Source organism: Podarcis filfolensis (genome assembly GCF_964270895.1).
Source record: "Podarcis filfolensis genome assembly, chromosome: 5".
Taxonomy (NCBI): Eukaryota; Metazoa; Chordata; class Lepidosauria; order Squamata; family Lacertidae; genus Podarcis; species Podarcis filfolensis.
Window position 1 is genome coordinate 91,288,610 of NC_139608.1, and position 26,719 is coordinate 91,315,328.

A 26,719-nucleotide genomic window follows, 5' to 3' on the forward strand; every position below is an offset into this window, starting at 1 on the left:
ACAAGGTATGTTTTCCTTCTGTTATCATGGTACATACAGCACAGTTTGAATTTTTTTTTAAGCTTTGAGGTTTGTTTGCCTTTTCCTAGAAGTTACTTTGGAACTCAGCTAATGAATGATACAATTTCTTATATTTCTTAAGCGCTTCTGGGTCTGCTGCAGAAACTAATATACTTATACTGATGTTCACTCAGAAGTAATTGTCATTAAATAACAGGGCTTGCTCCCAGGTAAGTGGGGATAGCATTGCAACCTAAATGATATTTTGAGAGCTCTGAGTGAACATGACCCTTTGATATCACTCCACAATTTGATTTGATTTTTGTCTTAGAATAGATTTGAAAGGCAGGAAAAAAAGTTGTCATCCGTTTCTTGCTATCTTGTGCCGTAGTAATCCAGCGCTTCTCATCGTCACAGCCCAAGATTTGAGGCTAGGCCTTGAAATAATATTCACAGGAACTAGAAATGCATGTACATTTAAATATTATTTCTGCTAAATCAGAAGGCAAACATTACTGGTAATAATATTCGCAAACAAATGAATGCATGCTCAAAGAGTCAAACACCCCTGTGAAGTTTAACCCTGCTTCTTCTCTCTCCTTGCAAGCTATTTGATGGACTTTATTATAGAGGTGCAAAATCTATAAGGCCCTGGACCTTATAAAACTCTCCGAGGTCACTGATACATTAAACATTGTCCCGCACAAAATTTAATGGAAAAACAACAACAGGATGTACATTTCCAAAATATAAGGTAAAAAACAAATAAAATAAAACCTACATACAGCAACAGTATTTTGTGTGGTGTAGGCTCCTATGATGTAAGTAATAGACCCTGCATGCTAGCCTGCTCCCTAAAATATCACTGGTTTGCTCATTTCTATATGTAGGGTAGAGACACAGGTGGCACTGTGGTCTAAACCACTGAGCCTAGGGCTTGCCGATTGGAAGGTCAGCGATTCGAATCCCTGCGACAGGGTGAGCTACCGTTGCTCGGTCCCTGCTCCTGCCAACCTAGCAGTTCGAAAGCACGTCAAAGTGCAAGTAGACCCGGAAGCTGTATGCGTACAAAAACCGGCTCCCTCGGCCTATAGAGCGAGATGAGCGCGCAACCCCAGAGTCATCTGCGACTGGACCTAACGTTCAGGGGTACCTTTATATGTAGGGTTGCATGGCAACACATGCAAATAGCTTTAGATACCTATTAGGTCCATAAATTACCATATAGCCTATGTTCAACACAAAAAACAGCGACAATTTGTTGTTGACAAAGGACAGCTGGACATATAAAGGGCCCCATTACCTTCAGTAGCTTAGGGCCTCATCAAACCTAAATCTGGCCCTCTCCTTGAGATTGGAAATATCTAGCCAATCAGGACAGTTATTTGCTGCAATTTGTCTAGAGTCGTTTGTTTCAGACCCACAGCGACAGCCAACCTACTTGAAGCACTGCCAACGTAAGACCTTAAGAAAGATCTGCTGGGTCAGGTCCCATTGCCAGCATCCTGTTCTACAGTGGCTATCTGGGAAACCAGCAAGCAGGATTCGAACGCAAGACCAACACTCTCCCATCCTGCAGTTTCCTGTAGCTAGTATTCAGAAGCACTGCTACCTCCAACTGTGGAGAAAGAGCAAAGTTCCACACCCTCCGACATTTCTCCAATGAAAACAGGAAAAGCGGGACATTCCGGGATCAAATCAGAAACCGGGACGGCTTCTGTAAATCCGTGACTGCTTTTGGAAAATAGGGGTCCTGTTGCTATCATGACTAGTAGCCACTGACAGCCCTCTCCTACATTAATTTGTTCAATTCTTTCTTTAAGCCATCTAAGTGTCGGCATCTGGGGGTCGATGGGCCAGCTGGATCATCTCCCTCTCAGCTTTCGCCACTGAGGAGATACATCGACCTCTGGCTCCGACGTAAATCAGCGACTCAAGCCTGCTGACTTGAGCACACTTTACTCAGCAGAGTAAACTGCATGACAGAAGAGGCTTGAGACTGTAGACACATACTAAAACTACGAATTTATTATACATAAATCAGGACAAAGAAACATGTCATCTCTCCTTGCTGTCTTCTCAGAGAGAGAGTCTAAACAAAAGTAATACACAGAGCGGAAGTTCTGCTCACGGGACCCAGCAATCTGTGCTGGAAAGTAAACAGACATGTGACACGCCACAATCCCATGTCTGCAACAAAAGGTGGAATAGCGTCTCCCAACACCAAGTTGGTGCCCACCAAACTGCTTCCTGGGGGAGCGAGTCCCAGAGTTTGGCTATTCGCTGTGTACTTTCTTTTCTCTGTCCTAAATCTTCCAACCTTTGCCCCCACCCCCACCCAGCTGAAGGTGCATGAGTTCTAGTCTTTGGAGAGAGAGAAACTTCTCTGTCTGCTTCCTCCATGCTGCGCATAATTTTACAAACGTCTATCGTGTTGCCTCTCAGTCACCTTTCCGTATTTTTCGCTCTATAAGACGCACCCGACCATAAGATGCACCTAGTTCTAGAGGAGAACAAGAAAAAAAATGTTCTCTCCCTCTCTGCGCAGCACCCCTTCAGCGAAGTGGCAGGAGAAACAGAAGGGGCTCCTTTTCTCCTGCCACTTTGCTGAAGGGGCGCCGCGCAGCGAGGGAAAGCTGCGCAGCGGCTTGACTCTCCAGCGAAGCCAGGAGAGCAAGAGGGATCGATCCCTCCTGCTCTCCTGGCTTCAGCTAAAGCAACGCGAAGCCTCCTGAGTGCAGCAGGAGCGGGTGGCTATCCCTGAAGACCAATCCCTCGGTGCGCACCAATCCCTCTTGCTCTCCTGGCTTCAGCGAAAGCTGCGCAGCCTGCATTCGCTCCATAACACACACACACATTTCCCCTTACTTTTTAGGAGGGGGAAAGTGCGTCTTAGAGAGCGAAAAATACGGTACTCCTTCTGCATGGCGTCCTTGAATCCCGTCAGAATTTACTCGAGATTTCTTTTGCTGATCTCACTGACGCTGCAATTATGGTCTCAGCAAGAGGAACTCAGCCGACATAGCCCTCTGTGTGCTCTGCCAATCTGACCCCAGGCCCCAACCACCCCTAGCCAGATGTAGGGCACTAAGACCGGTTCCACAGCAATGGGCGCTGAGCTTAGGGGGCACAACTATGACACAGTGAACTGAGCCGAACGGGAGGCGAGAGGTTGCCAAATTTTGGCCTTGCCCGAGGCATCGCTGAGATTTGAAATGCCAAAGTCCACACAGAAAGACAGAAACAGAGTCATATCCTTGCAAAAAAAAACCCCCAGCCAACAAACTTGTAGTCTTCCCTCACCGAGTGAAACAATTCTGGCTTTCTTCCAGAAGAAGAGAACGTTCTAGGCAATCTCCTCTTGGGGAGATTTCCAAAGTGTGGGCGCCACCACAGAAGAGGCCCTGTCACAGCACCCATGATCAATTGACCCTTTCAATCGGAACCACCTTTAAAAACATGGCAAGCTGAAGGAGAACCTCAAGAACCGTTTGTTGCGAATCACAGCAATAGGATGCACAAGCTCACTGGATCACCTATGGCAAATCAACAAAGAGTTCCTAGTTTACATGAATCAACATGAGACCGAGTAGTGGATTTGCAGGTTCTACAAGTCCGCTTGGCCTCTATTGGGCAGGTGGTGTTGCGGCCTGGTGCTGTCCCGCTCCCACACAATCCTGTGGTGGTTCTAGGTGTGGGGCCTGGTCGGATCGCCTGCAAACTGGCCAATCAAAGGCCGGCTGCTGTGCAGGACCTCCCCCAGGCCTCACTTGGGTCCACACCCGGGGAATAAACAGAAGGCCTACCCAGGCCTCTTCTCCCACCCTCCAATACTGGCTTATTTGCTGGCGCTTGACCTTGCTATGGACATTGTTGGCCACTGTTTTGGGGGCCGGGCAGGAATTTTTCCACTTGGCAAACGGGCTCTGGCCCTGTGGTTTTCGCCTGTCTCATAACAATCGCCACAACTTTGTGCAGCTAGGCATTGGATAAGCCTGAGTCTTGGATGGAGGGGAGGTTGTAGCTTCTGCCTGCCCCTCCATGGGAAAGCGTATCCCGATAAAGGAATCCCTGAGGGGCTGCTTCGGTCCAGACGACCAGGCGGGACCTAGGGCCATAGCACTCCTCAAATGGGGACCCCTCGGGGGGGGTACCCCTATTTGATGTAGGACATAGGACCCGCCCAAGGTTGGGTTGACCCTAGAATACACTCCCAGCAGATGGGCTGGAGTTAAAATGGTATACCCAATGCCTTAGGCAAAACCTTCACATCTGTAATCAATACAGTAGTATCTCAGGTTAAGTACTTAATTCGTTCTGGAGGTCCGTTCTTAACCTGAAACCCTAAACCCTAAACCCTACAAAAAACCCAAGTGAAGGCCCCAGTAATAATCTTTCTTTCTTTCTTTCTTTCTTTCTTTCTTTCTTTCTTTCTTTCCCTCCCACCCATCTGGCTCGGTTCCCCCAGCCACTCTGGGTGGCTCCCAACTGAATATTAAACAGAATAAATCAAACAGTAAAAACTTCCCTAAACAGGACTGCCTTCAGATGTCTTCTAAAAGTCAGATAGTTGTTTATTTCCTTGACGTCTGATGGGAGGGCGTTCCGCAGGGCGGGCGCCACCACCGAGAAGGCCCTCTGCCTGGTTCCCTGTAGCTTCAATTCTCGCAGGGAGGGAGCCACCAGAAGGCCCTTGGCACTGGACCTCAGTGTCCGGGCTGGACGATGGGGGTGCAGACGCTCCAAGAAGGTTGCATGGTGCCTCTTTCCAGTAACTTGTACAGCCAAGCTGGTGCCAAAAGGACTGCTCTGCTTTCCTTTGGACCACATCAGCGAGGCCTGGGGGGGGGGCGGAGTATAGGACAGTATACAAATAATGACGAAAACAGAAAAGCACTGCACAGCACTTTTCTCGGAATTACAAGGGAATTCTTTGTTAGCTCACTCAGGTGAAGTTCCGGAGAGGTTTCCCGCATTCATGCATGCGTTCAGCTAGTGAGCTTATAGCCCTTTGCTGCTTTGCACAACATCAGCAATGCACACTAAAATCATCTGCCTCAAAAGGTAGGGGCTATTTCTTTCCTGCTTTGCACAGGTAGTTCCTACGGCTCCTTTACCAGGTGTGAAGAGAGAGAATGATGCAACATAGCAAACAAGTCATTTGTCGCAAGGCCAAAGTTCCTCTCACAATGCTTAGATGCTCCTGCGGCGCTTTTTCAAACTGCTTTGACCTTTTCGTTTTTTTGCTTTGTTTTCAAAGGCAGTCAACACGACTGCTGCTCGGGGGTGTATTTTTACAGCTCCCAGTGAGAAATGGGACGTACCAGCCATGTTAAATTTATGTCAAGCTGGAAAAGGAGGATGTCTACGGGGTGCGCCCATCTGCTGCACAATGAGTAGAGCTGATATGGCAAGTCTGTGCCTCTGCCTTTGATGAATGTTTCCGCCATCAGTCAGGTCGCAACTACGCAACGTTCTGGGTTGAAAACATTTGCACATTTCGGATGAGACAGTTGCATCGCATCAATGTCGTGTGAAGCTGCTGCCCCTCCCCCCTGAGTGTGAGCCCACCCCCAGGGTTGTACAGTCCCTGAAGACCCCTTAATGTTGAGAGATACCGTATTTTTCACGCCATAAGACGCACATAGTTTTTAGAGGAGGAAAACAAGAAAAAATATATTCTGAACGAAACAGTGGATGTATGATTTTTGTGGTTTATGCTGTGGCCACAGACATGATATGTGATTTGACGTTGAGTTTGGGGTAGCCCAATGCAAAAATCCTGAGAATCCATGTGGATCCGTGCCATTGCGGCCCCACAAAACAGTGGGTGCGTGATTTTTTGATGAAGGCTATAGCCATGGACATGCTATGTGATCTGATGGTGAATTTGGGGTGACCCAGTGCAAAAATCCTGAGGATCCATGTGCTTTTACCTCCCCGCTCCCAGGCAGCCTCCTTTATTATCTAGAGTCCCTTATCCCTCCCAATCGCTTGCCGATCAGCTGCTCAGCGGTTTTGTTTCAACACCCCCTACCCACTTTCTAAAAAAAAAAAAAAAGGCATGATCTGTTTTTCGCCCCTGGGCAATTCGCCTCCAGGAACCACACATTCGCTCCATAAGACAGACATTTGCCCTTACTTTTTAGGGGGGGGGGGAGTGCGTCTTATGGAGCGAAAAATACGGTAACTGTGGAAGCAAGGAACCTTTTATCCATGTACAATTGACAATCCTGATCTTTCAGATCCATTGCATAATGAACAGAAGAAGAAGAGTTTGGATTTGATATCCCGCTTTATCACTACCCTAAGGAGTCTCAAAGCGGCTAACATTCTCCTTTCCCTTCCTCCCCACAACAAACACTCTGTGAGGTGAGTGGGGCTGAGAGACTTCAGAGAAGTGTGACTGGCCCAAGGTCACCCAGCAGCTGCATGTGGAGGAGCGGGGAAGCGAACCCAGTTCACCAGATTACGAGTCTACCGCTCTTAACCACTACACTATGAGCAGGTTTTGACGTGAAGCAGGTATTTGACCACTGTTAACAAAACAGAAGGAAAATGCCTTTTAAATAGATTTGCCCTTGGGCAAAGCACCAGGGAGAGACAAGTCATTACCTGGTGGTTGTTTTTTTATTCCATACTGACCCAGCCTGGTGGGCTCCAATGAGCCACTTCCGTTTATTACAGTAAATTCAACTTGAATATTGCCAGCTGGCTGGACAGTTTGTATTTTAGTTCCCATCTTTAATAAAGGCAATTGAGATGTTCCTCCAAGACTATTGCCCAAGAAGACTTCTTGATGTTCCCCCAAAAATATATACAGCACGTGACTTCCTTTTAGGTAAATTAGGCCAAGGGGTTGAAGACAGCCAGGTCTAGCTCCAGGCAGCTTTTGCAAGGGACATGTTTGATTGTTCGTGGTAATCAGTTTGGCTTAAAATGCAGTGCGAATCAAACCATTCTCTAACATAAATGTCATCGTTCAGGAGCTTTCCCCTTCATGCAGGTGACACGATCCTATTATATCAAGGGGAACCATTTTTTAGAAGAAGCAATAGGTTTAAACCACTTGCTGGGTGCAACAATCTGGGGGTAGCTCTAGAAGAGACAAGCTGGATATAATCCAAAGTAAGTTCTTACATAAGAGATATGGGTGGCGTTGTGGGTTAAACCACAGAGCCTAGGACTTGCCGATCAGAAGGTCGGCGGTCCGAATCCCCGCGACGGGGTGAGTTCCCGTTGCTCGGTCCCAGCTCCTGCCAACCTAGCAGTTCGAAAGCATGTCAAAGTGCAAGTAGATAAATAGGTACCACTCCGGCGGGAAGGTAAACGTCGTTTCCGTGCGCTGCTCTGGTTCTCCAGAAGCAGCTTAGTCATGCTAACCACATGAGCCGGAAGCTGTACGCCGGCTCCCTTGGCCAATAAAGCGAGATGAGCACCGCAACCCCAGAGTCGGCCACGAGTGGACCTAATGGTCAGGGGTCCCTTTACCTTTACCTTTAAGATCTTACATGCACTGCTGAGTCCCAAATAATGCACCCAATTCACAATTAAGCGGAAGTAGGCTGCCCTTCTCTAAATGCATGCATTCATAAATCCATGATTATATACTAAAAAACAAAACAAAAACTGCCTAATGTGAGACTTATATTTAGCAAAACTCTAGTTTTCCGGCCTGCAAATAAAGAAGCTTGGGCACAATGTTGTAACTTTCAAAGCAGAGTTACTAAATTTCCTCCATTACATAATTTTTTTACAAAACATGCCAAAATGGATTTAAGATTCTTAAGAATTCTAAGTCCTCTATCTGGTATATTAACGTTAAATCTGACCGTGAATGGACTACTTATCAATGGGAAATAACACCCCCTGTTCTGTTTAGACCTGGTTTTACTCTGCTTAGATGGCAAACTGTGAGCACGCAGCTATTTAACGTGACAACAACAAAAGATTGCCTGCGTAGGTAAACAGGGCCAGGTCCAAGACAATTTGTACCATGCCCTCTTTTTACATATTCTTCACACAACTCAGCTAGGGAATAGATTAGTCGGGGAGTTTCAAAATTAGACGGCTGTGCCTTGCTTGTCTTTGTGAGTTACACTGTAATGGGCAAGAAAATGTCTGACCGAAATTCGCCTCCCCCGCAAGGGTTGGCACTGTTTATCCCTATTTACACATTGATGGGACGCGGGTGGTGCTGTGGGTTAAACCACAGAGCCTAGGGCTTCCCAATCAGAAGGTCGACTGTTTGAATCCCCAAGACGGGGTGAGCTCCCGTTGCTCGGTCCCTGCTCCTGCCAACCTAGCAGTTTGAAAGCACGTCAAAGTGCAAGTACAGTGGTACCTCGAGTTAAGTACTTAATTCGTTCCGGAGGTCCGTTCTTAACCTGAAACTGTTCTTAACCTGAAGCACCACTTTAGCTAATGGGGCCTCCCGCTGCCGCTGCAGCACAATTTCTGTTCTCATCCTGAAGCAAAGTTCTTAACCTGAAGCACTATTTCTGGGTTAGCGGAGTCTGTAACCTGAAGTGTATGTAACCTGAGGTACCACTGTAGATAAATAGGTACTGCTCTGGCGGGAAGGTAAAAGGCATTTCCGTGCGCTGCTCTGGTTCACTAGAAGCGGCTTAGTCATGCTGGCCACATGGCCCGGAAGCTGTACGCCGGCTCCCTCGGCCAATAAAGCGAGATGAGCACAACCCCAGAGTCGGACACAACTGGACCTAATCGTCAGGGGTCCCTTTACCCTTACCCATTGATGCATTTATCAAAGTTCTATTAAGGATGATGGTGATTATAATGATCACTATTACTGTTTACCTGCACAGGTCCTGGAGCAGGGTTGGAGAGGAAGTATCTCCTCCTGACTGCCCCTCTATTCTCCAGAGGCCTTTCCCATCCCATCTCTTTAGCTCCATCCACTTCCTTGTTCTCTCCATCTCATCTTTTTTTCGTTGCCCCCTTTCCACCCTCCTCCTCCTCCTTCTCTCATTTTCTCTGCTTCTTCCAGCCACCAACCCTCCCCTCTGCTCCCACACTTTCTCACCTCCTCCAACCAACCTAACTATAGCAGCCTAACTCTCCTCTCCCACCTCTCTGATGTAAGTGTTTGGATATGATTTTAAATTTCTCGCTCGGAGGGATACCCACAGTTTGACTGTCTGGCTTTGTTACTGATCTTTGTGAGTGGCTCCGGAGACATTTTCCGGCTGAAGAGACGGGGGGGGGGTGTGTGTGTGAAATGCTTCGTGTTTCTGCCACTTGAATAGTACACGGAACAAAAAATATTCACGTCTCGGAACAGTGAGGTTCACAAGGTCCTCAAAGCACTGAGTTGTGTTCACAGGTTAGCAGAACTAAAAAATAAACCGGACCCAAGAAACCACGTGGAAAGGAGCAGTATTTTCTTGAAGGAGCAATAATAATAATAATTTATTATTTATACCTCACCCATCTGGCTGGGTTTCCCCAGCCACTCTGGGTGGCTTCCAACAAAATATTAAAATGCAATAACCTATTAAACATTAAAAGCTTCCCTAAACAGGGCTGCCTTCAGATGTCTTCTAAAAGTCTGGTGGGTGTTTTTCTCTTTGACATCTGGTGGGAGGGCGTTCCACAGGGCAGGTGCCACTACCGAGAAGGCCCTCTGCCTGGTTCCCTGTAACTTCGCTTCTCGCAGTGAGGGAACCGCCAGAAGGCCTTCGGCACTGGACCTCCGGGCAGAACAGTAGGGGTGGAGACGCTCCTTCAGGTATACTGGACCGAGGCCATTTAGGGCTTTAAAGGTCAGCACCAACACTTTGAATTGTGCTCGGAAACGTACTGGGAGCCAATGTAGGTCTTTCAAGACCGGTGTTATATGGTCTCGGCAGCCGTTCCCAGTCACCAGTCTAGCTGCCGCATTCTGGATTACTTGTAGGAGAGTTTGTGGGGATCCCTTTGTAGCAGATCTTGGATCCAACCAAAGTCTGGGCATGGTGCACAGGCTCCTCTGGGATCCTCAGTGAGGAAATCCGATCACTGGTGTGGGCAGGGGCGGAGGAAAGGGGTGTCACCACTGAGGAGTGTGACAAAATGCCAGGTGGCACTCACTGCGGGGCCTGCAGCGCACCTGAGCCACGTGTGTCTCCTGGGAGTGACGCCGTGGCTTGGGCGCACGCAAGCTCCGCGCTGCCCCCAAAGGTCTGCTTGCCTCCTCCCTCTCAGCTGTAGGGCGGCTAAGTGGGAGGAGGCCGGCAGACTCCGCAGAGGCCCTGAGGAGCATCCCGCCCCGGATCGCCCCACACCTGCGGGCGGCTGGCCCCGCCCCTGGGCACAGGGCACACACGTGACCCCAGACGCCCGATTGGCTTGCTCCGCCGCTGGCTGTGGGGCATTGCAGCAGCCCCTTCCTGTCCGCCAGCAGGGCCATTCGAAATGTGAGCGGAGCCGGGTCAGAGGGAAGAAAGAGGGAGGCAGACAGAGGAGGATGAGGAAAGGGGGAGTAGAGTAGACCCAACCCCAGTGGCTGAGGAGGAGCCCAAAAGGTGACCAAATGCAAACCTTTTGGGTTTCTGGTTCATGGTGCCTCACAGATTCAGAGGCACTGATATAGCTCCCTGCCAAGGGCACAAGGGAACCTAGGTATTCTCTCTTTTTTTTTTGGAAAAAGTACCATATTTTTCGCTCTATAAGACGCACCAGACCACAAGACGCACCTAGTTTTTGGAGGAGGAAAACAAGAAAAAAAATATTCTGAATCTCAGAAGCCAGAGCAGCAAGAGGGATCGCTGCGCAGTGAAAGCAGCAATCCCTCTTGCTGTTCTGGCTTCTGGGATAACTGCGCAGCCTGCATTCGCTCCATAAGACACACAAACATTTCCCCTTACTTTTTAGGAGGGGAAAAAGTGAGTCTTATAGAGCAAAAAATACGGTAGGTTCTCGGGAGGACCTTTTTCTCAAATCCTATCCTAGCAAAAGAGAAACGTATTCTGATTGAGTAAATGTTTGTGTACTTTTTACAAGATTCTCTGTGTGGTTATTTAAGGGGGAAATACCAGGAGAATCCCATCTGTGTTAAAGCATCCTGGATTACTTAAACAAAAAGGCTAAAACCAGCCCCTCAAAGTTTCCCTTTTAAAGCTGTGAAAAGGATGCACTCTGCTGAACTCAAAGACATGAGGAAGGAAGAATAACATCTAATAAGTATATCCTTCTCCTTGCATCTATACACATCCCTACAAAATTAGATGTGTCTTGTGTTTATTTTTAGACTGTAAGCCTGTGGGCAAATCTGTCTAGAAATTGTAGGCATTTTATAAGTAAAAATTTAAAATACAAGTAAATACGAAATCTAGTTCAGGTATTAACGGGCTCTGAAGAAACCAGGTGCACTCGTTTAAGGGCGCAGAAGACAACTGGGGCTGATGAAGATGGAAAAGCAGCCATAAGAATTTAAGAAGATCCTCCTGGATCAAGACCAAAGCTCCATCAAAGTCCCTCATCCTGCCTAGGCAGATGCCTATAGACAACCTGGAAGCGGCACAGGAGCAGGACAGATGAAAAGTTGGCAACCGACTCTAGGCGAAAAGTTGGCAACCGTGATTAGGTTTGCTTTAAAACACGCTTCACAAATATGTACAATTCTAAAGCGAAAGGTTTAAAAACGGGTTGTTGTTTTTTAAAAAAAGATTTACAGTGGGACCTTGGTTCTGAAACGCCTTGGTACTCAAACAACTTGGAACCCAAACACTGCAAACTCGGAAGTAAATGTTCTGGTTTGTGAACTTTTTTTGGAAGCCGAACGTACTCCATTTTGAGTGTTACGCTTCCGATTTGAGTGCCACACTTCCGTTTTGAGTCTGTCTGTTTTTGGTATTTATTTTGTCTGGAACGAATTAATCCATTTTGCATTACTTTCTATGGGAAAGCACGCCTCGGTTTTGGAACACTTTGGTTTTGGAACGAACCTAGGTACCACTGTATAATAAATACAAATACTTGGCAATCGGCTGAGACATGAAAAGAGTGAAGTAAGCAAACGCTGAGGTCTGTCTGTTTTTGCTATTTATTTTGTCTGGAACGAATTAATCCATTTTGCATTACTTTCTATGGGAAAGCACGCCTCGGTTTTGGAACACTTTGGTTTTGGAACGAACCAAGGTACCACTGTATAATAAATACAAATACTTGGCAATCGGCTGAGACATGAAAAGAGTGAAGTAAGCAAACCTCAGTGGCTTTTGCACTGAGATGGGAAGAAAGTATGAGAAAGCAAGAAAGGATAGTATCTGGTCACGAGTTACTACTTCTTCTTCTCCTTTTACATTATCACTATAAAACTGCAGACTGTTAGATTTCTGAAAAACCTGATCTTGCAGTGCAATCTTATGGGCCTCACTCTCACACGCAGCCCAAGGCCCCTAATGACTCGCCTATAAAACCACAGTAACAGTAAGTTCAAGTCTGAAGCAAATTGGATTGCTTGCATTATATACAGTGCAAACGATCAACTCAGTTTTGTTGCAACATGGCTTGGAACGGGGGGGGGGGGGGGCAGAGAGAATCATATTCCAGATACATTAAGGAAATAGCTCAGGAGAATTATACCTTGAAAGCAGTTGCAGATGGCAGTTTCAGATAACTATACATATACGCGTAATTTGAGAAAGTGCTCAAACAGAGCAAATATGCAAATGGTTTTTAAAAAGAACAAGCCATTTTAGAGGTGGCTATCTTTAAAGAAAATCCACATACTATTTCATTATATGCCATATATATATATATATAGTCAGGAATGCAGTACTGTTTTCAAAACCACAACCTTTTCTGGAATTTGCTATGTTCAGGAAACGGGCTCACGCACTTGTCGAAAGAAATCACTGTCAAATCAATTATAAAACGCATTTTAATATGCTGCAAGTTCACTTCCCAGTACCGTGATCCTGACTATTGCCAGCAAAACCCCCCCTCAAATCGACATAATCCAAAACAGCCTTACTCCCTTTAATAGAAGTAACATTTTTTGTTTCTTTTAGGAGAACCACAATTCAACTGCTTTAACAACTTTGCATTGGACACAAGAACACTGGATCTCTATTGGCCTGTGCATTCCTACAATATATTTTGCTTTCGGACTGAAAAGGGAACATGTGAGAGACTGCAAGTAAAAGAGACTTGATATTCAACATTCCTTCCTTGGAGGCACAAAATCGAAAACAAAAAAAGTATGTTTCTGTTAATGTAAAGGTAAAGGGACCCCTGACCATTAGGTCCAGTCGTGGCCGACTCTGGGGTTGCGGCGCTCATCTCGCTTTATTGGCCAAGGGAGCCAGCGTACAGCTTCCGGGTCATGTGGCCAGCATGATTAAGCCGCTTCTGGCAAACCAGAGCAGCGCACAGAAACGCCATTTACCTTCCCGCCGGAGCGGTACCTATTTATCTACTTGCATTGGCATGCTTTCGAACTGCTAGGTTGGCAGGAGCAAGGACCGAGCAACGGGAGCTCATCCCGTCGCAGGGATTCGAACCGCCGACCTTCTGACCAGCAAGTCCTGGGCTCTGTGGTTTACTGAAACCCTGGTCAGCCCTGCTAGCATGACCAATGGTCAGGGAGGCACTGATCCAGCACTTGCACAGCCTCACCTGACTCAGATGCTGAGAAGAGCTCAAGGTCATCGTTGACATCTTGCTCCAGATCCTGTAATAGCCTCCGGTAGCAGCTGCATATTCTTATTAGAGGAGGAGGTAATGGAACACTGCAAGACCCCAGAACAACAATGTCACAGGGCTGAGCAGGTCCCAAAATTCTCCTTTTGAGAACTGGACCTGCAGGTTGAGGCGGAACTGCTCTACAACTGCATCTTCAGCAAGATACTGCGATTGATGGGATCAAAAGTGGACAAGAAATCAAGGAGAATCAAGAGGAGCACATGGCTCCACTCTCTCAAAGGTTATCCATCAGGGCAGCCAAAGTTTATTGTGGTGGCCTTAGGATAGGGGTTTATAACCACTAAACCACTAAGCCTCTTGGGCTTGCTGATCAGAAGGTTGGTGGTTCGAATCCCCACGATGGGGTGAGCTCCCGTTGCTCAGTCCCAGCTCCTGCCAACCTAGCAGTTTGAAAGCACGTCAAAGTGCAAGTAGATAAATAGGTACCGCTCCGGCGGGAAGGTAAATGGCATTTCCGTGCACTGCTCTGGTTCGCCAGAAGCGGCTTAGTCCTGCTGGCCACATGACCCGGAAAAGCTCTCTGTGGACAAACACCGGCTCCCTTGGCCAGTAAAGCGAGATGAGCACACATCTCCCTAGAGTCTTCTGTGACTGGACTTAACTGTCAGGGGTCCTTTACCTTTTTCTTCTTTTTTTGGATAGGGGGGTGAGGATCCTTAGGTCTAGGTGCCAAATTTGGCCTTCTGTTCTCCCTGATAAAGCCACTGGGACTTCCCCCAGTTCACTTACCCATTACGGGCCCAACTCCTTCCCTCAATGCTTGGTTTGGCTGGAAAGTCTTCTTGAATTGCGGTAATGATTTTTGCTTCCCTGGAGGGAGTGTGCGCATGTGTGGAATTATGACTTTTGCATGCCAGAATGTGGCCCACAGTATAATGATATAACGGAGATGTAAAAGATTTGGATTATCATAAGAAACGCAGGAGGAAATGATTGACAATAAGACCCACAAAGGGGAGGAGATTTTTAGAGTCTTGTCTTTATGTTGTTTGTTGGATATGTGGTTGTGAAACTTTAATCTGAAAACCAAATAAATTTATACAAAAAAACAAAAAAACAAATTAGACCTAATATAAATCAGATTAGCCACCAAAATCAAACTTATTGAGTTTGTATACATAATTAAAGTACATATGTAACAGAGTTGTTTATACTTATATTTTGGAAATGGTTCATGTTCTTATGCAGCTGCACTGTTTTGTACTTTGTGGATGTTCCATAGTCATGCTATAAAGTAGCTGCGTTCTGTGTTATAAATCAAGCACCGTTAGTTGTTTCTTTTTGTTTTCCAGTGTATTTCTCATCAATAAAAAATTCGCTGTGGTGAGAGCAAAAAGAAGAAGATACGTTACACTCACTGCTCTAAGTCCCGCCCACCACTGGAAGGCTGCCAGAAAGGAATGCAATACAGTAGTACCTCAGGTTAAGTACTTAATTCGTTCCAGAGGTCCGTACTTAACCTGAAACTGTTCTTAACCTGAAGCACCACTTTAGCTAATGGGGCCTCCTGCTGCTGCCTAGCCGCCACAGCACGATTTCTGTTCTCATCCCGAAGCAAAGTTCTTAACCTGAAGCAATATTTCTGGGTTAGCAGAGTCTGTAACCTGAAGCGTCTGTAACCTGAAGCATATGTAACCCGAGGTACCACTGTAATCATGACCCCGGGGTCCAGCCATGATCAAGACACAGAATCAGAGGTTGCAGAAGGTACCTGACTCTGAGCCTGACGACAAGAGGCTACTAGATCTGAGGTTGGTGAGTAGAAGTCCCTTGGACCACAACTCAGGTCCACAGAGCCAGGGCTGGAAACCTTCATGGCCACCGTTCCCCAAGCCCGAGGAGCCAAGTGCCTCCTAACATACCTTGCTGGTTCAACAGCGAACATGTGGGAGGCCAGGGATTGCAGAAGAGTAGCCTGTCTGCAGTCCAGGGGCTGGCCTTTCAAGGCTATGTAGACAGAGCCCCTGGACGGTTAAGTCCAGTCAAAAAGGCGACTATGGGGTTGCAGCGCTCATCTCGTTTTCAGGCCGAGGGAGCCAGCGTTTGTCCACAGACAGCTTTCTGGGTCATGCGGCTTCTTCCCGCTTCTGGCGCAACAGGACACCGTGACGGAAACCAGAGCGCTCGGAAACGCTGTTTACCTTCCTGCCACAGCAGTACCTATTTATCTACTTGCACTGGCGTGCTTTCGCACTGCTAGGTTGGCAGGAGCTGGGACAGAACAATGGGAGCTCACCCCATCGCGGGGATTCGAACCACCGACCTTCTGATCAGCAAGCCCAAGAGGCTTGGTGGTTTAGACCACCCGCATCCCAGCAGACAGAGCCACGGATAGGTGGACTGGAGGCAGAGGCTCCAAGGGCCTCAGCCCACCTCTAGCCTCTGTTGGGGCACGTGCCTCACTTAGGAGCTCTCCATGGTGCTGCAACACATTGCCTGGCCTGCCTTGCCCTGTGGAAATCAGACCCCAAGCTGAAAAACATTCCCCAATCCTCCTCTGCTTCCTGTTCTCGAAGAGTGGAGGCCCCCACCGCTTCAAGGCAGAGGGCGGCATTCCACTTTCTTTCAGCTTTTCACCGCAGAGCTACGGTTGGCACGAGGCACAACCGTCACCCTTGCTAGCTTTCCTTCCCCCAGAATCATCTGGAGGGGGTGGGGCTGCCTAAAGCTGCACATCTGCTCTATAGTAAAAAGTTAAAAGGAAAGAAGGTGCAGGGAGTCAGGGGAGGCTGCTGGGGCACCATGTCCTTGTGCCCCATGGTTCAGCCCCCAAGGATGAGCAGAATACTTTGTACAGTGGTGCCTCGCAAGACGAAACTAATTCGTTCCGCAAGTTTTTTCTTCTTGCGAGTTTTTCGTCTTGCGAAGCACGGTTTCCCATAGGAATGCATTGAAAATCAATTAATGCGTTCCTATGGAGACCGCTTGCCAGGCTGGCGGTGCGGAGAAGGGCTTTTCTCCCCACCGCAAGCCTTCAGGACAGGTACGGGAACAGAGGGGAAGGCGCGCAGCGCTTCTCCTCTGTTCCCGGGGCTTGCGGTGGGAGGAGGGTTTTTCCTCCCCACCGCCAAGATTCAGAACAGCGTTCTGAATGTTGGCGGTGGGAAGGAAAACCCTCCTCCCACCGCAAGTCTTCAGGACAGCCATCCGAAGGCTGGCGCGGGGAGAAGGTCTCACCGCCCCACCGCCAGCCTTCGGAGGAGCCTTCCGAAGGCTGCCGGTGGGGCGGAGAGACCTCCTCCCGCCGCCAGCCTTCGGAGCAGCCTTCCGAAGGCTGCCGGTGGGGCGGAGAGACCTCCTCCCGCCGCCAGCCTTCGGAGCAGCCTTCCGAAGGCTGGCGGTGGGGCGGAGAGACCTCCTCCCCCTGCCAGCCTTCGGAGCAGCTTTCCAAAGGCTGGCGGCAGGAGGAGGTCTCTACGCCCCACCGCCAGCCTTCGTAGGAGGTCCGAGGACAGTGGGGAAGACGCGCTGCGCTTCCCCGCTGTCCTGGAGATTTCCCTATGGGCTTTCGTCTTGCGAAGGAAGCCCAAAGGGAAATTTGTTTTGCGAAGCGCCTCCAAAAACGGAAAACCCTTTCGTCTAGCGGGTTTTTCGTCTTGCGAGGCGTTCGTCTTGCGGGGCACCACTGTATACGTAAGTGGCTTGTAATGTTGGAAGCATGTGGTAAATCATGAAGATTTGCTTTGGATCACGTTTGGTGGAGCCAGCAGTCAAAGCCAGGTCTTCTGACTCAGATTAAAGGTGTAACGACCAGATGCAATATGTTATGGCTTAATATGGGTATATTTATTTTGCTAATGAGTAATTGTCAGATCAAGTTTACTGATACTCCACACACCTTCAAGTAAAAAAATAGAAATTGATTTTATTATTTATTTTTTATGCACCGCCTTGTCTCTGACGGGACTCCATACAATAAGGGGCAAGGAACCAAAAAAATGCAAGGAAGTGTAAGAGCAAGCAGCACGTTTTTCTTCGTCAAAAAATGCAGGTAAAAATTAAAATCAAAAACTCTTAAGGATTCTCTAAAAGTTGCTTTATGAATCATGCAACCCTGAGACACAAACTTTGAAAACTCGTTCAGTTAAGCAGTTAATTTCATGACCCGGAAGGCTGTATGCTACTCTAAAGACCATCCTGGGATGGAAGCAATCAAGGGGCAAAGAAATCCGCTTCGTTTTTTCTCTACAAAAATTACACAACCGTAACAAATGCAGTATAGTTTCTAACTCTTCCCTAGCACTTTGGCAAACAGGATTTCGCATGGAATGCCATTAAAATGTCCTCCCGAAATCTTACACATTCCTTCCAAAATAGTTGAGGAAGAACATTACAGCAACTTCATGCAAATGCATTCCTATATTTTGGAATAAATAATGACCCTAAGTAATTAGCTCCTTGTGGAGCCATAACAACCCCCAACTGTAATGTAGAACAAATATTCTGGGCAAAGGCAGTTTTTGGGTTATTGTTATTGGGTTCTGATCATTAGTATATTTGGTCCATTATGCTAGAAGATATTTTGCCTTATTCAAGTTCAAGTTGGGGGTGGGTGGGGCGGAATACAGTACTGATAAAGCAGAAGTATAAAATTTGTTTTCCAGGGAATTATTCTAATCAATGCTATAAGAATCTTCACACATTAAGTATTGTAAATTAAAAATATCCTCCAAAAGTGAAAACTGCAGCCAACAAAACCCAAGCTTTCCTTTCTACCGAAATAAAGCGAACTTATATCCTAAGCAATGTTAAAGTCACACTTCCAGGAACAGCAAGCATTTATTTAAAAAATTATAATATATACCTACATATATATGTAGGTGTGTGTGTATTTTTTTATATATACACCCCCCCACACCCCTACAATACGTACAAGTGACAAAACTGCCTCCAGTTTAGAATTTACACTGATATCCCACTCCTCTCCCCCCCAATAATTTTTATTATTTTTTTCCAAATATCTTAAATACAATACAGCTTAACAATACTATTTTCCCACATCCCACTCCTGTAGACCAAGCAAAAGCTGCATTGTTGGAGATGTAACACTAACTTCCTACCAACCATGGTTATCAAACGCAGAGCCCGCCACAGAAATTCACACTCCTTCCTTGTAGTCTAGGGGAATAAATCATCTGCCGGACCACACGATCCCCATTCGTACTGCAGTCCTTCCCTAGGGCAAAATCTCTTTCCTCTTCGGTGGGAGCAAAGCAATTCACAGTCATCAGTGTTCACGACAATTAGATGCTGAAAACATTCACTAGTGGCGAAAGAAACTCATATCCCCCCAGATTCCGCGCATGATAGTGTCCGTGCTGTTTCCAGGGTGAAAAACTGAACATGCTTTGAGAGCTGGTCACTAATTAAACAGATTCAAGTGTTAGGGTTTTTTTATTCCTGATCCATAACATGGTTGAGCAAAATTACTAGACTTTGAGCTGATAGCTCTGCACACAAATGTGTTCCAAGAATTACCTGAGACGCTCAGTGTGCTTACTGAATACAAGCGGGTATATATCGGTAGATACATGAATAGATAGCAGAGAGAGATTTTAAAATAATTCGGCACTCTCAAAAGAGGAGCAATGTTTTCAAAACCAAGCACTCAGCTGTTCTTACTCTAGCAAGTTTCTCAAAGGAGTCCTTTATCCCCACAATGAATGAGAGCTGAACACTCGTTGCACAAATCTGTCCCAATTACAGTTGAGGAATTTCCAAAGAATAGTGCCACAGATGGATAAATATTCCCTGTGTCTGGCTCACATGCCTTTTAGATGTGCGGAAGCTGACCTGAACACAGATAATGTACAAAAGAACTAACTACTGGAATTTCCAGGCCTAACACAGAGTGGCTCTTCCATAGATCTGTGTCCCGAGAGTTTCTTTAAAGACTTTGTGCGCTACTGTTATGAAAGACGTACAAATCACTTGAAAGGAGAGAGAAAGTCAAGTTCCATAAAACAGAACTATGTATATTTTCCAACAATACAAACCAAGGAGGTTTCAAACTTCCATTTGAACCCAAGTACAAATAAAAAACAGATGAGACGTTTCCACTGATTTTTGGAATCCTGTTTAAATATAAACACTTTTCTTCTTTAGAAGAAACTGCCGTATTCTTAGCAATTAAAAGAACCCTCCGTCATGACGACACAATGAAAGATGTTCAGTTACTGATCCTTCCATGGACATATTACTCACCTGGCGATTTCATGTAATATTGCTCAATATCAGACATGTCCGTATTCAGTGCGCACTCCAGATAGCTGAGGATAACTTTTCTACTGAAGTAGTACCTCATACCCATTAGAAAGAAGGGCAAACAGCAGGTCAGCAGCAAGGACTTGGTCACAACAAAGCACATTACTATGGAGATAAGGAAGAGAAATAAACGATACCTGTCAGAAAAGAGAATTCAGTGTTGATTTTGGAACACAAACCCAAAAGTCACAGATATCATACAGCAAACATTCTTTGCACAATGTATTTCATTTTGCTTATAGAAGAGGTCTTTTAAACATTTAAAAAAATGTGCCGCTTTGTTCACTTAAGCTTCAATTACTTTTTAAAATGCATCATCTCAAAACAGAGGCCTGTTCAATGGTTATAAAAACAAAACTTTCTCCCTTTAACTGAACATTCCTCCCGCCCCCCACCCCCAGAATGGCTGTGAGGAGGAATCTGGGAGCCTCCACTTCTGTTTTAGATTAACCTAGCCCCCCACCCCTCGTTTCTATGTAGTTTCAAAACAACTGGATAAAAATAAATTCATGGATATATTTTTTTTAATGTGGTTGTATAGCTTGTGGCAAAGACTTTCCCTCTAAGGGTCTGAGAGCAAACTGGGAGCTATGGGGGAAACTGAAGCGGGGTGGACTTTATGACAGATTAGTCAGTCCTGAACACTTTAATCTCCAGTTACAGGTAGGTAGCCGTGTTGGTTTGCCGTAGTCGAAACAAAATAAAAAAAATATTTCCAGTAGCAACTAAGTTTGTTACTGGTATGAGCTTTCGGAGGTATCTGAAGAAGTGTGCATGCACACGAAAGCTCATACCACTAACAAACTTATCTGGTCCCTAAGATGCTACTGACTGCAAGAAGATCAAACCTCTCCATTCTTAAGGAAATCAGCCCTGAGTGCTCACTGGAAGGACAGATCCTGAAGCTGAGGCTCCAATATTTTGGCCACCTCATGAGAAGAGAAGACTCCCTGGAAAAGATCTTGATGTTGGGAAAGATGGAGGGCACAAGAAGAAGGGGACGACAGAGGACGAGATGGTTGGACAGTGTTGTCGAAGCTACCAGCATGAGTTTGACCAAACTGCGGGAGGCAGTGGAAGACAGGAGTGCCTGGTGTGCTCTGGTCCAGGGGGTCACAAAGAGTCGGACACGACTAAACAACTAAACAACAACAAAGGTGCTACTGGAAGGACTTTAATCTCCAGATCCACCCATCAATGGCTCTGTTTGTGCCAGAATGTGACCCCCCTCAACCCTGAGGTTTTCAATGGAACAAGGGTTGCCCACCGCTGCTAAACTGCCATTTTCACAGCTGGGTTGACATATTCATGGAGCTATCCACTACAACCCAAAGGTCTTGTTCCTGGCCTGTCACTGTCAGTTGAGACCCCACATGACTGCACATGTGAAATAATGGTTTTAGGCACCACCATGCCTGCTTCTACACTTGTTTACACTGAGTTGCATTTGCCATTTTGCCGCCTGTTCCCTCCGTTTGAGGAGGCCCCTTTAGAGTTCTTCGCAACCTCTTTTGGTTTTAACGCCCCTGAAATACTTCGCAGCATCAGCAAACTTGGCCACCTCACTGCTCACTCCCAACTCTAGATAATTCATGGGCAAGTTACAAAGCATATATACAAAGGGTAGGCAAACTAAGATCCGGATCCGGCCCAATCACCTTCTAAATCTGGCCCGCGGACAGTCCGGGAATCAGCGTGTTTTTACGTGAGTAGAATGTGTGCTTTTATTTAAAATGCATCTCTGGCTTACTGGTGGGGCATAGGAATTTATTCTCTTTTCTGCTTTTTTTCAAAATATAGCCGGCCCCCCACAAGATCTGAGGCACAGTGGACCGGCCCCCTGCTGAAAAAGTTTGCTGACCCCTGATAATATACCAATCCTTGGGAGACTCCACTTTTACAACTTTCCATTCAGAGAACTTACTGTCCATTAGTCTTCGCTTCCTGCAACTTAACCAATTCCTGATCCACAAAAAGAACTTTCCTCTTATTCCTTGACTGCTAAGGTACAGTGGTACCTCAGGTTAAGAACTTAATTCGTTCAGGAGGTCCGTTCTTAACCTGAAGCACCACTTTAGCTAATGGGGCCACCCGCTGCCGCCGCCACACGATTTCTGTTCTCATCCTGCGGTAAAGTTCTTAACCTGAGGTACTATTTGTGGGTTAGCGGAGTCTGTAACCTGAAGCGGAGTCTGTAACCTGAGGTACCACTGTACCTTGCTGAAAGCTTTTTGAAAGCCTCAAGTCCATTGTGTTCTAAAATCATTGAATCATAAAGTTGGAAGGGACCCCAAGGGTCATCTAGTCGAACCCCCTGCAATGCAGGAATCTCAGCTAAAGCATCCATGACAGATTACCATCCAAACTCTGCTTCAAAAACATCCAAGGAAGGAGATTCCACCACCTTTCAGTGGAGTTCCACTGCCAACTGGATCACCTCTAGCTATCAGCTTGTGGACACTCTCAAAGAACTCTTATAGGTTTTTGAAACAGGACTGGCCCTGGCGTGTTGAGGTCCCCAAGCCACCCTCAAATAAAACACAATTCACACAGAATTTTTGTTTCTGGTTTTTGGCATAATTTTTGGGCACAACTTTATTGATTACACAATGTGAGCAAAGAAGGACACAACTTTCTTTATGTACGCTACAACAGCAGCAAGAATACTTATTGCAAAGTATTGGAAGACACAAGATTTACCCACTTTGGAAGAATGGCAGATGAAGATGATGGACTATATGGGACTGGCAGAAATGACTGGCAGAATCCGGGACCAGGGAGAAGAGGCGGTGGAAGAAGATTGGAAGAAATTTAAAGACTATCTGCAGAAATATTGCAAAATTAATGAATGTTAGAATGATGTTGGATAGAAATTAAGTGGTTTCCAGCTGTAATGCTTTAAGAATATGGAAGAAGGGCATAAATAGGTTTTAAAAAAAAATAACTAAAATGGTGTTGGATTGGAAATAAGTGGTATTAGTAACAAAGTTAATAAGAATATGCAAAAATGAATTGATAATGGATGAAAATACTGAGTTATAAAATGTTAAGTTATAGAGATAAGATAAATGAAAGAGGGTAAGGATTTGCTGATTTGATTATTTAAACGGTAATACAAGAAGGGGAGGTGTGAGGAAGTCAATGAAACAAGCAAATGAGTTTTAAGTTATGAAAAATAATTGTTTTTAATTTCTTTTTGTTTTTTTCTGTACGTTTTACTTATTTTTTTAATTTTAATTTTTATTATTATGTGTTTTTGTATATCTGTCTTTGTAAAATCTTAATAAATATTTCTTTAAAAAAAAAATTGGTTCACAACTTTCTGTTCCCACCTAGAGGTAGGAACAGAACTGACATCCGAAATGTGAAAGTCAAGGGAAAACATTTTGGGGAGAGAATAGAGCTGGGTGCCAGACCCTCACCTCTCCCCAGATGCTCCCAGGGGCTCTTGCGTGGCCCCAGCCCCTTGACAGGGGTTCGGACAAGAGCATGGCAAGCTCCTGGATTCCTTTAACGCAGCGGTTCTCAACTTGTGGGTCCCCAAGTGTTTGTTGGACTACAACTCCCATCATCCCTGACCACTGGTCATGCTGGCTAGGAATGATGGGAGTTGTAGTCCAACAACATCTGGGGACCCACAGGTTGAGAAACACTGCTTTAACGGAATACGCTTGCAGCAGCAGCACTGGAGGGGCAGGCACAGCCAACCATACCCCCTCCGCCAACCAAATTTAACCAATGCCTAACCACAACCTTGCAAGTTGTGACAATTTGCTACGCAGTAGGCAAAAACCAAATGGCCCCGGCCAATCAGCCAAATGGAAAAATTCCTACCAGGCCCCTGCCCTAAAGCAGACGACCCCATGACAGGCATAGCAAGGTCAGCGCAAACAGCCCTAAATATAGGGAGGGTGGGCGGGTGATCTGATGCCCAGAGCGAGAAGAGGCAGCTCAACGCTGCGTGCAGGGAATAAATAGCCCCTTGGCCTGTCAATCATAAATTGCAACATCAAATTCTCCCTAACGACCAAGAGGTGCACAATAAGATTCGTGGCCCTCCAAACTAACCCGCCCAGCAACAGAGGGATGTCTTGTTTGCCCCCACCATGAAGGAGAACATGCTCTGTAGAAACCACGTTGACTCTGGTTCAGCCAAGTGTGTGGCTATTTTATCTTTAAAAATACTTTCCACCAGTTATCCCAGGACAGATGCTAAGTTAATCGGTCTGTAATGTCCAGGATTCCACACACCCCTGGATCCCTTTTGGAAAACCAGTGTGACAATGGCTACTTTCCAGTTCTTGGGCTGATCTGAGGGACATCTGGTTGTCATCTGGACCTGGTGATTTGTCGGTTTTTATTTTGCCTAATAGGCCGATCACATTGAGCTCTCATCCCCAGCACCTGCCCGTGTTCCTCCTGCAAAGGTTAGTGCCAACACTGGGGTCTGCCCTATATCCTTCCATGGTTGGGAGAGATGCAAGTAATTCATTCAGCGTCTCTGAACTCTCCTTAGAGTGCTTGGAGGCGGTTGGAGGATGGATGGCGGCTAACAGATTGAGGTTGAATCCTGACAAGACAGAAGTACTGTTTTGGGGGGACAGGGGGCGGGCGGGTGTGGGGGATTCCCTTGTCCTGAATGGGGTAACTGTGCCCCTGAAGGATCAGGTGCACAGCATGGGAGTCATTCTGGACTCACAGCTGTCCATGGAGGCGCAGGTTAATTCTGTGTCCAGGGCAGCTGTCTACCAGCTCCATCTGGTCTGCAGGCTAAGACCCTACCTGCCCGCGGACTGTCTCGCCAGAGTGGTGCATGCTCTAGTTATCTCCCGCTTGGACTACTGCAATGCGCTCTATGTGGGGCTACCTCTGAAGGTGACCCGGAAACTGCAATTAATCCAGAATGCAGCAGCTAGACTGGTGACTGGGAGTGGCCGCCGGGACCACATAACACGGTTCTGAGAGATCTGCATTGGCTCCCAGTACGTTTCTGAGCACAATTCAAAGTGTTGCTGCTGACCTTTAAAGCCCTAAACGGCCTCGGTCCTGTATACCTGAAGGAGCGTCTCCACCCCCATCGTTCAGCCCGGACACTGAGATCCAGCGCCGAGGGCCTTCTGGTGGTTCCCTCCCTGCGAGAAGTGAGGTTACAGGGAACCAGACAGAGGGCCTTCTCGGTAGTGGCGCCCACCCTGTGGAACACCCTCCCTTCAGATGTGAAGGAAATAAGCAGCTATCCTATCTTTAAAAGACATCTGAAGGCAGCCCTGTTCAGGGAAGTTTTTAATATTTAACGCTGTATTGTTTTTAACACTCGATTGGGAGCCGCCAAGAGTGGCTGGGGAAACTCAGCCAGATGGGCGGGGTATAAATAATAAATTATTATTATTATTATATTAGGCACATCTCTGGCTCTCTAGATATCCAAAGGTCACTCCTAGAGTGTAGCACCAAGAATTGGGCACAGCAATTAAAATGAGGTCTGACTAGTGAGGAATAAAATGGAACTATTGCGTAATGTGTCTTGGAAACCCTGGTTCTATTAATACAGCCTAAAATGGCATTAACCTCCCCCCCCCCAGCTGCATCACACTGCTGACTCATGTTCAGCTTGTGATCAGCTGCAAAACTGAGATCCTGTTCAAATTTACTATTGTGAAGCTACCTAGGTCCTCTCCCAATCCTATGCACATGCACTGAACTGTTTTGCTTTGCCATAACACAGAGGTTTGTATTTCTCTGTTTGATTTGATTTTGTTTGTTTCAGCTCAGCTTTCCATTCTATCCTGAACGCTTAATTTATTCCAACATGTTTCCCTCTCCGTTTGACGTCATCTGTAAAACTGGGAAGGAGAGTTAACACCTCTGAAAACCTAATTATTTTTTATTAAAAGAACTTAAATGCAGCCTTTCTGATTTAGAATTTGAACCACCCAGAGCAGCTAAAAAAAAAAGTGTAAAAACATAAAAGCGTGAGTCATAATTAGTAACTGATAGATGGAGTAGCAAACAGCAACTCCCCTACAAAAATAACCTCAGCCTTTATATATATTTATATGAGAAAATATCCCTCCTAGCTTCAGGATCATTCAGCCACATGGAATTGTCTATTAAAGATGTTTGGTGGTGGTTTTTTTTTGGCTTCTGACTTAATGTCTGCTTTACTGTATTAATCTGCATTTGTGCCCATGTGTTTCTATATTTGAAAATAAACAAACATGTTTTAAAACAAACACACACAGAACAACAATAACTGAAAGGGTGTCAGCAGGCAAAAAAAACCTATTAACATAAAATAATATTGAGTATATTACAGAATGTCAATAATAGGGGTATGATATACTGGGGAAGGGTTCCAAAGGCTGGGCGCCACCACTGAGAAGGCCCTGTTCCTTTCCATCTGGACATCTTCTGCAGATGACCTCAGTGAATGGGCAGCATCATTAAAGGTTCCTTTGGAGTTTGGGGGGGCAATTTTGAACTGCATTTGCAAACAGACCAACAGCCAGTGCAATTGATGCAAAAAGGAAGTCAAAGGCACACTGTGGCATTTGCCTCCTAGGTGGGTCATAAGGAAAGGGTTAAATGAGTGTGAAGTGATTGGCCAGTGGGAACCCAAGGGGAGGAGTTAGAGTTAGAGTTGGAGTTGTGTGTAAGTCAGTTGAGAGTTGGGAGTTGGAGAAGGAAGAGGGAGGATATGTCTGTGGGTTGGTCGAGTTGTATTGTGAGAGAGTGAAAGGAACTG

At 46.2% G+C, this 26,719-nt stretch overlaps 1 protein-coding gene across 1 annotated transcript in view; it reads right to left on the reverse strand.

The window, feature by feature from the left end:
- The window catches only part of NAT8L (N-acetyltransferase 8 like), a 44,704-nt gene that overhangs the window by 4,610 nt on the left and 13,375 nt on the right, over positions 1–26,719 (reverse strand). Inside the window, exon 2 of the mRNA XM_083615997.1 lies at positions 19,915–20,079. Coding sequence (XP_083472123.1) covers positions 19,915–20,079 — 165 coding nt within the window. The remainder of the gene's footprint in view (positions 1–19,914; positions 20,080–26,719) is intronic.